The following is an 18471-nucleotide window of genomic DNA, read 5'->3' on the forward strand; positions in this document are numbered from 1 at the left end:
CTAGTACTTCTCTTATCATAGTTTCTGAGCAACTTCTTGTCTCTGAAGTAGTTTCCTGTAATACTGTATCATATCTTACCTCTTAGTATTTTCTCCCTCCTTTCAGGGCTACATCAAATTATAGATTGTATGGATATCTTGAATTTAATAGTGAATTTTATATTTTAAATTTCAAATCTTTTATACTTAATTTGTCCATTGTCAAGGGGATAGATAACAATCTATTTGCCAGGAACAGTTAGTAAACAGGAGCCAGTCACTGACAGAGTTGCCATGTAGAAACATCTAGTGTATCCTTTCATTCCTAATTGATCTATTAATGTATTGCAGTACCAATATTACTAACAGTAGTTTCTTAGTGAGCATTAAATTCTAAAAGGGATAGATTTGGCTTCATTATCTACTTAAAAATTTCTTAATCTTCTTTTCCCCCTTCTTTTTGACTCTGAAGTTTCTAGTTTTATCAACTGTCTTTACCAGCTGATCAGCTGGGCAGATGTATGTGGCATTTTTGTATGCATAGGAGTGTCATGTGGCAGTACTTCCTACTTCCTGGTAGAGCTCAGCTCCATGGATGGCTTCTCGCCCAGCCATGCCCTCTGCTGAGTTGTGAATTGCACTTTGAATGTGTGTTGATTGTTTGAGGCTTCCTGGAATACCTGGTGACTCTGGTGCTAGTTCCCAAATGCCAGTGTCACTGCGGTGTTTATTTTAACCAGAAATTCCCAGAGCGCTGCTTGTCACAGCAACCTGTGGCGCAGGTCTCAGAGCTGCTGGGAGAGTATGCTTAACTTAGAAGGGGAGTGAGGACATGAATGCAGGATAGGGCAGGTGTATTGATGGACATTTGGAGTGTCCAATAGTAAAACAGTTGTTTTCAGTGTTCCACACATGTCAGTCAGCACTGTCTATGGGCCTGCCTCCTAGGCACCATGTTAAAGTGAGTGGTGGCCATGGAAAATGGGGTTTGAGCTTTATGAATGAAAATACTTTATAATGAGTATTATCTTGAGCAAATGTATAGGACTAATGAGCTGACCAGTTGTGTATTTTTTTCTAAGAAAATATTTCCCAATTTGTAACTAATCAAAACAATTAGTCAAATTTTACAACAGTAGCACTGTGCTTAGGGATGTGGTCCTGCATAGGAGGGTCCCCTGGGAAGCTTTGCCATTGTCCCCATCCCATTGTTCTGTTGGCTTCCCTGAAAGTCTGCAGTCAGGTATCCGAGGAACTCCTCTGCCTGCCACTGAGTTCTCCACCATGGCTGGGTTGGAGACTCCACTGCCCTCCTTGCCTGTGATCATCCGTGAAACTATGTTTACTTTACCATCTCATAGGTTTTGTGTGTATTTCCTGTTTCACAGGTTTCTGTGGCTACTTAGAGAAGCTGCTGTGAGCAGCTGTTGAGATCAGCAGCCTGGTGAGGCTGTGTGTTTCTTGGCTCTGCCCTGAACTCCAGTCTTAGGCAGTTTTATTCATACACTGCTTGATCAGAAACATGCTTCCCAGTGAATATGTGGGATCCGCGTAGATCCTGTTCACTGAAGCTCAGCTGGCGCCTGGGTCTTAGAAGGACCAAGAGTTAGCTGTGAGAGTGGAGAGAGGATGCTGTACCCCATCTGAGCAGTGGCTTTGGAAATGTCAGATTAAGCTATGAGAAAATGGAGATTTGAGTTTTATGTTGACATATCAGAGCAGATGTTTGTGTTTGTATGTTTTCTTTAATAATTCATGGACGGAGTTACAGCGCTTAGAAAAGCAGGCCCTGTTCCTCGCCTGGGCAACACCATAGAGCTGACCCTGTTGGCAGAGCTGTGGGTGAGAGAGTCCTGAGGGTGTGGGAGGGGGAATAGCTGGACCTCCCCCACTCCCAGCTGCCATGTGGTGGTGAGGGTGAGGGGAAGATGCCCTCTGCCCCTTACCCCTGCTACCTGTGATAGGTGAGGGAGCTGACTCTCCCCCTTACCAGCTACAGCACTCAGGAAAGTGGACCCCGCACCTTGCCTGGGCAGCACAGTAGAGCTGACCCTATTGGGGGATGGGGTGGGTGAACCACCTAAGAATGACAACTTGGGAGACCTGGTCACACCCCTTATCTGCCATATGGCATCATGGGTAGGGGAGAGATGCCTCCCCCCTCAACTTCCACCCACCAATGCCTGAGGCAAGTAGGAGAGCTGCCCCTGGTTGGGTGGCCCCCTGCCCCCATTAGCTGCAACACTCTTGGATAAAGGCCCTGAAGATAGATGTCCATGTTGGAGAACTGACCCAGAAGATATGAAAGTGGGAGAACTGGCCCTGCCCCTTGCTTGTCACTGCAAGGGGTGACCTGGCTTGGTCAGCGCAGGAGAGCCTACCCTGGTGGTAAGGACAAGGGAAAGATGGTGGCTAACCCAACTCTGCAACTACCCAGGCCCAGAATCAGGATTATGAATTGGTCTTTCCCAACATCCACTCCATCTGTGATCTGCTGGAGCACATAAAGGGACTGGTCCTGCAGACCCAAACTGCAGAATCTCCCCTACACAGGGCAACAGCAGGATATCCAAGAGGAGCTCCAGTGAGGACCCAGCACAGTGTAGCAGGAACCAGAGGCCTTGAGCCAGACCAGTGACTCTTTGCAATGAACACTTGCAAGTAAAGATTTGTGGATAAAAGGGTTTACTGCGTGACTCACTGTGTCACACTACAACATCCATGATGAAATTGATTTTTCTTTCTTTATTTTCTCTTAGATTTTATTTTATTGGGGTGGGCCAAGTTTCAAGGGCAGAAGGTAGATATGAAGGGAGGGGGAAGTGAATGGGGTGGAGATACATGATGTGAAAGTAAAAAAGATTAAATAAAAAAGAAAGTTTAAAAATCCCTCCAAAACAAACAAAACTGAAAAACAAATAAATCCATGTAGCCTTCAAAAGAAAAAAAGTTCATGGACTGGATGTATTCATACAGGGGCTGATGTCAGGATGGAGCTCTGGCCCAGAACTATTGAGACACCAGCGGAGCACAGTGAGGATCCTGGTACCTGAAACTGAGCAGTGCACTCCACCTGGAGCTGGTCCATTTGTTTCTAGAGTAAACTTAGGCCGTGTAAACTTCTGGTAATGAAGGGTACCCTTCTGTGTTAAGGGAATCTTTGCTAGTAGTGATGATCCAGGAGGGATTGTTAGCGTGGTTGGTAGCATGTAAACACCTTTTTTTTTTTTTTTTTTTATAACACATCTCAAACCTAATTTATGAACAATTAAAACATTATCATTTCAACAGTGCATGCCTATTAAAATGCTCTTCTACCACAACTGTGGTGGAGCCACCATGCCGAATAAAAGTGTAGTCATATTTCCAAATGCGGGGAGGCCTGACTTATAGTTGCCTTCTGTATTTACCTCTTTGAAATCGAGCAAGTAATCTGTGGTTTTAGTCCTTGAAATTTCTTTTTATGAAGGAATGTGACTTTTGGATGAATGTTGAGTATCTTTTGTGAAGCATCCCTCCCTAGTGGTAGGCAGAGAGGGAACCTCTCACAGGGGGTCAGTCCTCATTTTGGAGGCTTATTTTTTTCCCTTCTCTTTTAATCCTTCAAAAACCATCCGGTGGCTGGTCGGTCTGTCAGAGCAGGGACAGAGTTAGCATTCTTGCTGTCTGGTCTCCGTAGCCTACACTTCTTGCTGCTGCACTATGTAAGCTGCGGACATACATTCAAAGACTTTTAGCCATAATTTATAAATCAGTAAGAATGACACAATTTGGAATGCCTACAAAGTGTAGGTTGTAAATTTTAATTTTAGGTGTTGAAGTGAGATCTTTATAGCTACAGGCTAGCATACAGAAGGGCTGCATGGTTTTTATCAGTGGGAGGCACTTTGCCAGGCCCTGGTTAGAGGACTCAGGAGGTTGCACTTTACCAGCAGGTAATAGTGTTTCTTGGAAGGCATCCTTGGGGACATGGAAGAAACTGATGCAACTGAATGCTTTATGACAAGCTCCAGGATGGGTGCTGTCACAGGTGCTGATCTGGCAGTCCTCAGTGTGCTGGGAAATAGATTTAGAAGGATCCTCGGTAGCCTGTTAACTTGTTCCAGTGCCGGCAGCCACAAGGGCTGAACTGTTACTCAGCAAACACCATCAGTTTCCCCATCAGTTTGGAGTGGGGCTCACAGCATGTGTCCACTTCCAGCAGTGGCCTGAGCAGCATCTAGTTCTGGACCGACCCAGAGATATTAAATAACCCTGTGCTTGACTCCCATCTCCCAGTGTTTAGCAGTTAGGCTGCAGCTACACAGTTTGGAACAATTACTCTAACATTGTTTTGCCCATAGATACTTCTAGACTTCCCCTTAGCTAGGTGTCTCCAATTTATTCAATTCTTCAGCCTTCTTTGAACATCTTGAGTTTTAGGAACCAGGGGATTCCAGGATAGAGCAAATGGGCCATAGCAGAGTATGAGGCTGACTATGGGAGACCCCTCAGTGGTGTTCATGAACACAGCGTATTCTGGAAGTCTCTTGAGCTGATCTTTTAGATAAAGAGAGGAAACTGAGCTTAAATAAAGGACCTTGTCTCTTAGGGGTCACAGGATCGTTTAGGATTGAGAAGAGATGAATTTTGAGTGTGATACTGGTGAGCATGTTGGCTGCTCGGTACATTTTAATGTGTGTTAGTAATGTAAAATGTAGAAACTGTTCATTGTGTTGTGCAGCTTTAGACTGTAGTCTCACCAGCTCTAGGTATCCAGAGGAGCAGGGTAGCTGTGAGTGAAGGTGTAGGTGTGTATGTGGGAGGTGATTTATTCTCTCAGCCCAGTTATGGTCATCATATCTATTTTAGTTTCAGGGTATTCAATAACATGAGTACTACCGAATCAGGTGTTGAAATGTAGAGATCTTTTTAGAATGTAGAAATTTAATGAATGTATCATGGGGGTCCTTGCTTCTCTTTAAGTTGAAAAGTCATGCTGGTCCACACCTCATGTTGGCATCCAGCCTTCTTCTCATTCTCTGAAATGGATCATCGTGTGCACCCCCACATCAGCTCTTACTCTGGTTCAGCTTTGGCCACTGGGTGTTTCAGAGCTCGGGGTAAGAGTGTGGAGTTTTGAGCTTTCTGTCATAGCTCCTCCTGATGCTAATTCTGCCACAACCCTTTGCTTGTTTGAATGAATGATTTCATTTTTGAAATCTCATGTCCTGAATGCTTCTGTCTCTGCCTCTGATGATGCATGCTTTTTATGGGTAGGTAGAAAAGGAAAGGTAAATGGATGATTTATAAGGAAGTTGAAGTTATTTACAGATATTCAATTAGTGGATTCCTAACTAAGAAACTTATTTTTCCCTGGCAAAGTTGAGTTGTGTTAGTAAATAAGCTTTATTTTTCTAGAATGCATTATTTGGGACTTCAGTAATTTTTACTTTGCAGAGGGATTGTTTCTTTTGTGACATTTTGCTTCATATAGATGTCGCTTATAGAGTTGGAATTTGATGAATTGGTTTGTAACATTAAATTTGGGAGAAAAGTCAAAAGGTTTTCACCACAAGAGTGCTTGAACCTGAGTTTGCTGGGCTTAGTAGACTCTGTGTCAGTAGGCTCAGCCTGGGACTCAGCCTGTCCTTCCTTCCATGGACCACACTACCTGCTGAAAGCCAAGGTGTTCTTCATCTACTACCCTAGAAAGAGCAAACCATGGTGAGGCTTCAGATTTCACCTTTCACCCACTGTCTGCATGCTACATGCTAAGCACTGATGCTCTCGCTTGTGAATGAGTAGGGCTTTGAAGTCTGCCACACATGGACATCGGGAAGAGTAGAGCTGACTGTGGAGCTGGCAGCCAGGCTGCTGGGTGCATTGCTCCTGATTGCTGTTGTTTTTATGCTTGTTTGGGTCCTGTCTACCTCTACCACCCATCTCCTCCCCCAACTTCTGATCTTATAGCTGGATCTTTTTCTCCAAAAAACAGTTTGTTCCTAATGAGGCCTGGAATGATGAGCTGACTCACTAATATATTTTAATATTCTCCTGTTACCTGCCCCTCCTTCTGTTTGTTACAGTTTAACACATAATGATGTTTTTTTCTTTTTTTTAAAGAAATCATTTTAAATTCCTATTTTATAATTCTTTGAGATACTTGTGTGGTTCCAAAGTATAATCTAGAAAACAAAATACTGCTAAAGAAGCTAGCTTCTGTCTTTGGTTTCTCTCCTCCAGTAAGTGTTCACTTCAAATTTATGGCTTATTTTCTTTCTTATTTTTTTAGAAGAAAGGTTACACTCCATAGCCTAACCTAGCCTGGAACTGACTCACATTTGTGATCCACCTGCCTCACCTTTAAAAGTGTTGGGATTGCCCATGTTGTAAATCCACATCTGGCTTTTTTTTTTTTTTTTTTAATTTTTGTCTTTACTTTGTGAATATATGTATATGTATATGTATATACAAACAGACATGCTATGTTTATAGGTAAATATAACTGGGGTGCCTGTGTGTCTTTCTCCATGAATGTGTGTTTCCCATTTCCTCTAGCTACACTTGTGTGCCAGAGTGCACACTCAAGCTGCCCTTTCTCTCTAGGCAGTGAGGAATTGTGGGAAAGGGAGGGACATGACTGGATATTGCTAACATTGTGAAGAGGGATGGGAGCCTTTGTTATTACCTTTAACGTTTGTAAGCCCTTGGTAGCTGCTTCCCAGCCCCTCCTCCCTCCCATACTTACACCTGCCTGCAATTGTACTGCAGCTGTCCTAGGAGAGAACCCTGTGGCTTTCTGAAAAACTCCTCTTTCGTATATGCTGGCCCAGATGAGTGATAGGAGGAAGTGCTGTCTCTGGTTTCAAAATGAGTTCAAGCCCTGTGTGGGGACTTTCCAAACGAGAAGGTGCTTTGCTAGAGCTGGTGGTGCTCCGTCAGCCCAAGCAGGCCTCTAGGCTGAGAGCAGGGTTTGGAAATTGCTGACTCTGGTTTGTGCATATCTTGGGATGAATAAAGAAATGTCTTTCAGGTGGAACCAGAACTGGGGTTTATCCATGGAGATAAAAGAGTGTGTTCCTTAGTTTATGTTACTCGCTGCAGACACATACTTAAGAAATGACATGCAGCTTCTGGAAAACATGAGAAGTGTGTAAAGAAAGGTCCTCAGGTGGCTTTGTGTGGTACCTTGTCACCATTGAGGGTTTCAATCTTTAAAACATGAGCATCTTTTTATAAGATGCCCATTGTATATGAAGTAAGTACAGTTATCTTATATCTGTGTGTGTGTGATATTATTTGATCAGTTTTTAAAAGTTAACATTTCTGAAGATACTGGCAGGTGCTGATATTCATTGTGTGTCTCCTGTGACACATCAGTTATCTCAGGAATCAAAACCACTTTTGAAACATACCTAACTAAGATACCTTTGTTTGTCAAGAACCAGAAATGATCCCAGATTATCCTGGTACACACCCTTGTCATGCCCACTGGACTATGTCGCCTCAGCTAGCTCACTCCTCTTGTCTCGAAGTTCAGCACAAGGGATTCCTCCCAGTAGAGTCACTCGGTGACCATTTCTGCCCTAGTAGCAGCCAGTGCTGTGCTGTAGCCTTTGGTGCTCAAATAGCTGGGAACATTGCCCCGAGAAGACCTGGGCTCAGAAAACTTGATCTTGTAGGGTGAGGTAAAGATCTCATCACCACATTGTTTTTAAAGAAAAATATAGTTTTCCTTATTAGAAAAGCTGTTCACTTCCTATAGCTGGACTAAATGCCTTTGTATTTCACAGCTTTAGAGGTTTATTTCATTTTTAACTCTGTGTGTGTGTGTGTGTGCGTGTGTGTGTGTGTGTGCGTGTGCGTGTGTGTGTGTGTGCGTGTGTGTGTGTGTGTGTCATGAGCATGACTGTCCACCCATGCACCCAGGGAGACCAGAGGTATCAGATGCCCCTGGAGCTGGAGTTTCAGATGTTTGTGAGCCACTTGACATGGGCGCTAGGAACCAACGTTGGTCTTCTGTAAGACAGTCCATGCTCCTAACCGCTGAGCCGTTCCTCCATCACCCACTGTGCAGTTACTTTCCCCAGATGAGAGAGTTTCAGTGCAGCTGCTGTAACCCATTCTCCTTTGAGGTGGAGAAGGCAGGCAGTGTTGCCAGTGACCTAGTTCTCTAGTATCTGGTGTTTCAGAACAAAGTGTATGAGAGGCAAGGTAGATAGTGACTGGTCTCCTAATGTGCTGCATGCAGAGGTGTGTTTGTGCTCTGTCTTGCCAAATTGTACTCATTCTTTAAAAATTGAATTCTAAGTGCCAGTTTCTAGTTGGGTTTCCTGTTACCGGGTTTGTGAAAGGTCAGAGCAGCAGCAGCAGATAGATGCAAACAGTGAGAAAAAGAGGATCATGGGAAGAGAAGTCCAGCGAGTCCACCAAGTGCTGAGTGCTGACCAAGCATAGAAAGTGCCACCTGTCTCCTGAGGCAGGAGACCAACAGAAGAGCAAAAAGCCCGGAGCCTGGGCTCCTGGAGTGATGGGGTTCCCTGGAGCTTAGAGAGGGCAGAACCAGGTTGTGACTGAAGGCAGGTGGCAGTAAGGTGCTGTGGCTGAAGGTAGTACTTCCTCCAGCTGGTGTATGTCTGGAGAGAAAAGGCCCCATGAGCTCTCCTGCAGTGAGGAAGGCCATGGGAATGTAGGAGGGAAGCCGTGCTGGTGGCTGTGGCTTTGAGCTTCAGCACAGATGTGAGTCAGATGAACATCTTGATATCAGCACAGTGCTTGTTGCCTGTTTAAAAGCAATATTATTTTTCCCCTGATCAAGATTCTCACTAGAACAATAAGGAGGTGTACATTTTCATTGACTTCCATGCTGAAATGTGAGCTCCTATTGGTTAGTACCAGAAAAATGGGGTCATCTTGCCTTTCCCCGTTTCAAGTAGAGATAACTACACTTGAAAGCTAATGGCCTTTGTGCTCCCATAGCTCACAGCTCTCAGCAGTATATAAAAAGTGCCTACTCTGAATTCACTTACTTTAATCTGTCAGTTTGGGTGACAATTTGAAGTATTCTGTAGTGTTACTCTTGGTCCAGTCATTTGCCCGAGGACCCTGTAACTAACTAGCTTGATACGAGGGTCCATGCTTTAGGAAGAAGAACAGTATACTGTCCTTTTCTCCCATGGGTGGACGTAGAAGTTCATCAGTCTGTGCTCATTGAAGAAGAATTGGATGATCATATACTGAGAGAATTATAGTCTTTCATAACTGTATCACACAGAAGTAACTGCTAGTGATTGTAGTTTATGTATGTGTGTTCATATAGCTACATTAAACATAAACATTTACACATACTTGTATGAGTGTAAATGTGTAAAATGTATGTGTGTTCATATAGATACATGGACATCTAGACATGAACATTTATACATATTTGTATGAGTGTAAATGTGTAAAATGTATGTGTGTTCATATAGATACATGGACATCTAGACATGAACATTTACACATACTTGTATGAGTGTAAATGTGTAAAATGTACAGCACAGCTGACGTGGGGCAGCAAGTATCTTTCTAGTGCTCCCTGCATCTGACTGGTGACTAGTATTGTCAGTGCCACAACAATGACTGCACTGTGCTGGCCCGTGGCTGTTGTAATTGGCTGTGTGACTAGATGGCTTCTGTTGTGTCTACTTGGTACTGTGGAAACATTGTCATTTTTTTTCTCTTTTCTAGTTAACTAGTATGACTTACTGAAATGCATTTTTCAATTAAGAAAAATACCACACTTTTCTTCTTTATTAGCTGTTTGAGCATTTGGGGCTGGGATGTGATTCCATGGTAGAACATGCACACATGATCCCGCGATCAGTCTCCACAGAGTCTGAACATTTCCTTTGAGGACCTCATTCAAGATTATTTCATTTTATTTTGATCTTGCAATAGTTACAAGGAAAAGATATCATTTTAAATACCAAATTTAGGAACATGTCTGTTTTCCCTTTGCAGAGCTGGGTGTGGAACCCGGGGCCTTGTGCGTTCTAGGTGGGTACTGTAGTGCTGGCTGCAGCTCTAGGTAAACACCGTCCTTACCAGCCTCGGTCTTCACATTTCAGTCACTTTTTCATGGTCTTGTCTCTGTGTTGGGGCTGCTGTTAGGGCAGGATGGGAATTTCTGCAGTGCTTGCTGCCTCCTAGGATGGTATAATATTTGATAATTATAGAAATGATTATAGAATCATACAAAGAACACTGATAACCAATGTTACCGTGTGCTATTGGATATCTATTTGATAAATCTGGAAAGAACAGGGGAAAAAACTATAATTAGAGTAATTGCTTTTGGGCTAGAGAGATGGCTCAGTTGGTAACATTCCTGTCTGGCAAGTATAAAGACCTAGCACCCATGCAGAAGAGCTAGGTATGGTGGGTAGGCAATCAGGCTGATCCCTGGAGCCCATTGACTAGTCAGTCTGTCAATTGATGAGCACCTGGTTCTGTGAGAGAAACCTTGTCTCAGAAGATAAGATGGAGAGCTATAGAGGAAGATATGTTATCTCTGGCCTCCAGTGCGAAGACACACAATGTATACATATACCCCCACACACCAAAAATTAGTTCTTTGATAGTAAATTCTATCATTCCTTCATTTATATATTTATAAATAGCACCATCTCTCTGTATAGCCCCAGGAGGTTTAGAACTAACTGCCCTCCTGTCTCAGCCTTGAAGTGCTGGGATTGTTGTTTCTAATTAAAGTAGAAAATCTGAGTGTTGTATCCAAAGAGTTGCCTCAAATAAAAAGACACAGCATGGAACATATTAATAAAACAAAAAAAACAAAAAACAAAAAAACAACAAAAAAAAAACCATGTAGTGTGGAGGGCTGTAGAGATGGCTCAGAGGTTAAAAATACTGGCTGCTCTTCCAGAGGACCTAAGTTCTATTCCCAGTACCCACATGGTGGCTCACAACCATCTGTAACTCTAGTCCTAAGAAATCTCACCCTCTTCTGGCCTCCACTGGCACTGCATGCATATGGTGCATAGACATGCATATAGGCAAAGCACTCATACACACCACACACACACACACACACACACACACACACACACACACACACACCAACTAATAAAATGAAGAACAAATTAAACATGTAGTATGAAGAACACTAATTCTTTTGTTTGAATATTTGATTTCTGGACTGGACTATTTTATTTTAAAGCTATTAAATTTCAGAGTATAAATTGAGTTATTTCTGTCAGCATCCTAGTTTTGAGGCAGGAGATTTTACTGTGATAATTATAAGACCTTTCTGTGCTTACAAAACAAGTTATCCAAAAATAAGCCAAATGACCGAAATCAATGTGTTTAGTCCATAAAGTCCAAGACAAGACAAGCATCCTCTAAGTCACTCCTGTTTGTAAGTGGGCACAGTGAGATATGAATGGGAACCATGCTTCCTTGTACTGCACTGTGGAGCCGTTGTGGGTAAATGAGCCCTTTCTTACACATCTGATTGCTGAAGCCATGTGTAAGGTTAAGATAGCGTCATTCTGGGAGATTAGATTAAACCTTAGAGCAGTTTCAGGGATGTGTTGCCCATGCTATAGTAGAAAGCTCTACTCCCATGTGCCTACAGACAACATTAATTGGATTCCATATATTTTACATGCACACACACAGGCATGTGCACACACACACACACACACACACACACATATTCGGGAGCATGCACACATGCACACGCATACGCTTTTCAAAGAGGAATGAAGGTAGGAGAGTAGGATCCAGGACTTGGAGGGTGGTAGTGAAGGGTGGAGTTGATCAAAATAAAATGTATTCTTATTTGCGAGGGGAAAAAAAATGAAGAAATTTGAATGCATTTTGCTGAGTGGAAGATGCCAACTTGGAATAGCTACATACTGTGTGAATCCAGCTATGTGGCATTTTGGAACAGATAACCTGTGGAGACAATAAACACATCAGGTTGTGGAGAGGGAGAGATACATGGGTGGGGTTCAGAGGATGTTAGGTGGTGAAACTGTTCTGTATGATGGGTACCAGTGCTGCCTAAGTGCTGGTGTATAGAACCTTTGTCATAATACTCGGAATGGACACCAGGAAAGAATGGAGTGTTAATTCTGGCTTTGGTGATGTGACACTTTAGTTTAGGTTCTTTGTCAGGTGATCCTCTGTGGTGTGGTGCTGAATGTCTAGATGTTGACAGTGGAGGAAGTTATGCTTGTAGGATGGGGGTGTATAAGAAAAACTCTCTATTTTCCAAATGAATTTTGCTGTCAATCTGAGACTATTCTGAAAAGTAAAATTATTCATAAGATTCATATTTGGTGAATTTCTGATTCCTGGATCTACAATACTCAGCCTGTGCGTTTAAAATACTGACTTTAATGGGGATACTCTCATAGCTCACAGTTATGCCATGAGTACAGTTCATGTCTTGGGGATATTCTTTTTGTAGTTTTGGAAATGATCTGTTTGGCCATGAATAGGTTGGGATTTCGTATCATTGTTTGCTTTGCACTCTCTGTGCTGTGAGTGTATATTGTGAAAGTATAGTTTTCTCATGTTAAGCCATTCTTACATTCTTTGAGATTGATGCAGCAGTGATATTTTAATCATTATATTTTAAGTAAGTCCACGAATGTAGCTGTTTTTATAACGAATGCAATACAAATAGATATAAAATATTAATTGTATGTAGTTTTTATTATTGATATTTTTCCCACATCAGCAGAGCTCCTGTCACTTGGAAGACAGGTTCTTTGCTGAAGAGAGAGCATTATGCTTGAGCCAATTGTCTGTCCACTGAATGAAAATCAAGTCTCACTCTTGTCCTCCTCCACAGTCTGGTCAGAAGATGGCCTTGCTGCTCATGCATGGCCCACCATCCAATGCGAAAGGTCTTGAGGGTATCTCAAGTTTCTTCCCCTTTCTGTGATCAAAGACTTGCAGGCAGGAAGTCCCCAGCCTGGACACTCTGTGCCACGTGACTGACTAGTAGCATTTCCCGATGTGCTCAGGGTTGTTTGGGATTCTTCTCTATTGAGTATTTGGTAATATAACTGTTTCTGAGTGGATTTGAATGATGGATAGAAATGTTAGTTTTGGGGAAAGGAAGAACAGGAAGAGAATCTCTATTTCTTTAGGACCCTTCATGACAATCAGTAGTAAGCTGTGGTAAGTGGTAAATTTAAAGTTTATAAATCCCTAAAGCCAGCATGTTGAATTGTCCTGTCTCTGTCATGTGTGCGAGTGGGAAGACATCTAGGAAGTCAGACAACTTACATTTGTTTGGAACTTGGCCTTCGTGCTTGGAGGACCATATGCAGAGATTCAAAATAGGCCATTGTCAATTAAAAATGGCGCTGTAATGACAGGGCTCTGACCTGAGAGCACAGGCCAGTGTCAGTACTGCTGGAGACTTGAAAAATGTGTACAATTTATCTGTATTAGCATTTGAATGTAGTACTTAGTGGGAATACTAAAGACATAGCTTTCTTAAAATAGCGTTCACCCAGCTAGAGCTTAGAGAAATTGGTAAAGTTAAAAGCAGATGATATGTTGCCACTTCTAAGTTACCTGTCTCTTTTGAAGTTGACTCATAAATAAAAATCTTAGAATTATTGACCTTATAATTAAAAGAAAGGACACAAAACATTCATTTAGAAAGGATTTTTTTGTTGCATTTCTGATGGTAGGGTTATGAAAATGAATAAAACCTAGCTTTTGCCTTTCAAATCTAGCCTGTAAGATCATATATGAACAAATACCTTGTTTGGGGTATTGAGTTCTGGGAATAGAGCCGTTGGGTGGGAGCTGGATAATCCATGTACTCTAGGCCTGTGACTACAGGCTGGGCATGCAGGGCAGTTTCCTCCAGCTCTGTGAGATGGCTGCTGCTGGGACTAGTGAGTAACACAGGCCACATTGAGTGGCCTTGTTAGCTTGAAAAGGAAGAGCTTCCCTGTATGCATGCAGGTATGTGTACATTTAGTAGCTCACACTCACTATGCAGCTAGCAGCTGTTTAAATTACACAAACATTCTGATTTTCAGTCTTACTTTTGGGGGAGCATGTGGTGGGAGTGGGGATATTAGAAGCAAAACAGGCAATAATTTCCATGGGTTTTGATCGGATTGTGTCCCTGTGTCACCTGAACTCATATACACTTGCTCTGAACTCAGGGTAAAGGTCTCTATTCTCTCATCATGCTGATCGATCCCTTTGCCACTCATGTGTCCTGCTTTGAACTTGAACTTTAGAAGTACTGGCTTCCTTTCCTTTGCTTTCCCACGCATCCTGTTCCATTTCCTGCATTCACACTTTGCTCTGGATCTCTTGAGTCTGTCTGGTCTGACACCTCTGGTCACTCCAGGTATCCTCTGGAATGCTGGTAGGCCAGGCTGGGTTTAGCTGTTGAAAGACAGCTTCCATGGCTCCAAGTGACATTCTTGTCTGTCTCCAAGCATCAGAGTGCCCAGCACATTAATAGGACTTATTAAATGCTTGTGGAATAATTAAATGAAAGTTTTTCTTCCTATTTCATTTTTGTAATTTTTTTGTGTGTATGGATGTATGTAGGGGTGTGTGTGTGTGTGTGTGTGTGTGTGTGTGTGTGTGTGTGTGTGTATTTCAGTTAACTATTCTGTTGTCTTTGAGACAACCCAATATTTAATAACAGTGTACAGGAAATAGGTATTTTTGTTACAATATGTGGATTCAAACATTCTTTTTATTATATATTTATTATTTGAAACAATTTTTAACTTAAATATATTTTGATTATATTCTTCTCCTCCCCCAAGTCCTCCCAGATCCTTCCCCAAGACCTTAATTTTTGCTATATCTTTTGCTCTAAAGCAATTGTAAAACATATTCTGATGTGACCATTAATACCGGTCAGTTATTACTATGATACTATAGATGAGGACCCTGTCACTATGATCTCTATAGCCATACAAAGTGGGCACCGATGTTGCCTCTTTAACTATGTATTCAGGAAATAAACTTGAAACAGTTTAAATACAAAGTGTTAACAGCTAAAGGGGTTTCTGATCATTCTGTGATTCCTGGGGGATTCTGACTAGATAATTGACTGGTTGTTTCAAAAAGCAATTAACAATAACGTGATTTTTCTAAATAAATGTCAGTCTCCAAAGGAGGCAGTGTATATTGGATACGGTTGGTTTGGGATCGTTATAATGGATGGGCAAGGCCTCTTGTCTCCATCTCTGTAGCTAAATTGCACACTAGCTAAACTCTTAAAGGACTCTTATCTAGAAACCCAGATATAAAGGGTCTTGCTGAGACACTGGATTGGGAATTGGGACTCAGCAAATTGCAATTTTCTTTGGATCTTCTATCAGGTTATATAAGTGGTCAAACAAATGGAGTTTTTACTCTGATTTTCCTAAGTTCAGAAGGATGTTCTGGAACACAGAACGAGGAATGCACAGCTGTTTCTTTAAGAAGGAAATGAAGTCTGGAGGGAAAGCAGGCTGTTATGACTGCTGACATTTGTGGCCTCCTTTCATTTGCGTAAGAGGTGGACTGGCTTCTCTGTGGCTGCGGTTGCCATGGAGAGGTAGTGGGGGAGGGCTCCCAGGACCGCAGCCTGCCAGCCAGTGAGCAGCAGAGCTGCCTCTGAGTGTGACGTGAAGGGGCTGGGAGCTCAGGTGTGCCAGCACACAGATAATGAGGATGGCTGACCTGCCATGGCTGGTAATGTGACTGTGCACATACTCCTGGGTGTGATGTGTGTGTGTGTGCGTGCGCGCGTGACTGCCTGAGGTTTGTTATGTGAACGGAGAAGCTTGTGGTGTTGTGTGTTCCCACCCTTTGATGTGATTTCCTCCACTTGATTCGAGTTGATGAAGAGTTTAAACAGTTAAACCAAATGTGAACACTGTTTATACTAAGAAACTAGTTAACTTCACCTGGCTTGTTTGCGTCTAGATATCATCTTTAAGCAAGACATATAAATAATACATACACTCAAAAAATCTAATATGGTAGGCTGAACGGTAATGCGTTACTAGCTGCAGATATTAACACATGGCTGTCTAGAGCAGTGCAGCTTGCTAATGCAGGAGTGACAGTAAGGTGGAAGATGATCTGCAGAGCATGCAGAAGGGAAGAAGTGGGTGTGCTGAAGATGAATGTGCGGCATCTTGAGATAAATTTTGATCTTTGCTATTAATATTTTTTGAGGGAATTATTTAATGTCAAATAGAAAAACATTAATGGTATGAGTTTTTAATAGGTACTCATTATGGCTTCTGTTGTTCTGATGTAAGACGCCTGTTGGACAGGAAGCTGCATGAATTTTAGTTTTTGTCTTCTTGTGGATTGGTAATTTCTTAATGACTTTATTTTATTTTTAACTGTGTGTATATGTATGTCCCTGTGGAGGTATGTACATGAGATTGCAGGTGTCCAAGGAGGTTAGGAGTGTCAGATCTCCTGGAGCTGGAGTTCTGGGTAGTTGTCAGACACCCAGTCTGAGTGCTAGCGACTACGGAGGGTCCTCTGGAAGAGCGGTCTGTGCTCTGAACTGTGGGACCATCTCTCCAGTCCCATGATTGGAAATTATAACCCAAACTCTGAAGTACTATTTAAGAAAATATTTCTAAGTTAAAATATGCTTCTTTTGAGGAAACACATCATGTGTTAAGTTTATCAAAGACAGTGAAGTTCATTTGACTTTTAGTTATCTGAAGAAATCCAAATAAGGGCTGATTATTAATTCTGTTGTATAATAAAGAATTGAAAATGCTATAGGTGGGGAATTAAACTGAGTAGTTAACACACACTACAGTGTAGTTTAAGAGCAATAACTTAACTCTGCCCAAAATGGAAAGGTCGGGGAGGGAAAAAGGAAAGGGGGGAGGGAACGGTGTGTGCATCTCTATAGCCCTCAGTAGAAGCAGGACCGTCATGAGTCCAGGGATAGCCCGCATTGTTTAGTCACAGTTGAGTGCACACTCTGTCTTAAAACCAAAAGCTGGAGATGTGACTTGGAGGTGGAATACTCGCCAAGCACGTGAAAGGCTCTTTGATGCCCATTCTCACCCAAAGAAAAACAGAAGATTTGCAGAAATTAAAAGTGTATTGTATCATTTATTTGGAAAGTATCATTTCAACTTAAAGTATCTCAGACACTTTAGTAAATACATGTAAAACCCTTCTTTAGATGACAGCCTTTCTTGGCATCTTGGAAAGTTCTGTGGTTTTTATGTGCTGAGATATTGTATCTTAAGCATTTCCTTATGCTTAAATTATACAATCTAAAGTTGTAAGCATTGTAAATTATTATATGCAGATGTTGATGGAGTCAGTTTTAATTTTCTTAATTTTAATCCCATGGTACACCTTTGTAATTAAATAAAATTAATTTTCTCAATTGAGAAGTATGAGAAATAACATATTAGAATTTTTATGGAGGTCATCATTGATGGCACCCAACTACTTGCTAAGTACTGTTCTAAATGTACTGATGCTTTTGGAGCCCCATGCAACATTGTGAGGTAGATGCTGTCTTCTCTCCTGTTTTACCAAAGAGGAAACTGGAGTTTGTTCCAGTGCCACAAAGACAAAGAAAGATGGATGAAAATTTGCAGCTAGAAGTCCTTACTGGCAGTGGGGAGTGTTCTACTCAGGTGTCCTCCATTGTCTGTGCTGAGTGAGGGAAGGGGGTTCCTCCTCATGGTTTACTTTTCTCAAGCTTGTGTCAGTGAACACACATGAGCATGTTAGCGTTGAAGGGGAATGGGATTAGCTGTTGTTGGCATATACTGTTTCATGTGATAAAACTTAAGAGACTAATCCCCACAATTTTTATTGCCTTATTTGAAAGCAGTTAAAAATCGGAATAAGGAGAGTATGGTAATGTCACAGTGAGCCTTTTCAGCTCATTCACTTACTGATTTTCAACAAGATTTCTGTCCTTTGCAGTCAGCCATTGGAGCTGAGCTGTCTGGAGGCTGTCGGTATCTGCTAGGATATTGAGCAGAAACACTGGCCTCTTCTTGTCAGATTACAGCCTCTGTCCCTCAGTAGTAACAAATACAAATGTCTCCAGACATTGCCAAATGCCCTTTAGGAGACAAACTCATTCCTGGCTACAACCACACGTTGAGTTCTGTAGGCAGCATAGATCAGTAGCATCACAGGACAGTGAGTTGGGACAAGGACATTAACAAAGACGAGAAAGATGAAGCTTTCACAAGAATGGCATGAGAGAGGAGGCTGACTTGTACGGCTGCTGTGGCCACATGCAGTGTGGAAAGGAGGCAGCTCGGCATCCCTGTGGCAGAGAGACTCAGAGAAGGTCTACTCAGGAGGTGGGGCTGACCAGGGTACGCAAGATGCCTGGCTTGAAGAGGTATTGTAGAGGTAGAAGACTGGGGTTTTCCATAGTGTTGCCCTCCTGATGAGGAATAGAGGACATTGAGCAGTCTGCAGAACTGACCGGCCACTGGAGGGAAGACTGGC

General features: G+C 42.3%; 1 protein-coding gene across 4 annotated transcripts in view; it reads left to right on the top strand.

Annotated features, from left to right (window-relative positions):
* Positions 1-18471, top strand: part of Hivep1 (HIVEP zinc finger 1) — a 137149-nt gene that overhangs the window by 34985 nt on the left and 83693 nt on the right. The window contains exon 1 of one of the 4 annotated variants that reach the window (XM_036186986.1): positions 15603-15699. The exons of the other annotated variants lie outside the window; for them this stretch is intronic. Coding sequence (XP_036042879.1) covers positions 15693-15699 — 7 coding nt within the window. The 5' untranslated portion in view covers positions 15603-15692. Of the gene's footprint in view, positions 1-15602; positions 15700-18471 lie in introns of those variants that run through there. 4 annotated transcript variants of the gene reach the window in all.

This window comes from Onychomys torridus, chromosome 5, assembly GCF_903995425.1.
Source record: "Onychomys torridus chromosome 5, mOncTor1.1, whole genome shotgun sequence".
Taxonomy (NCBI): Eukaryota; Metazoa; Chordata; class Mammalia; order Rodentia; family Cricetidae; genus Onychomys; species Onychomys torridus.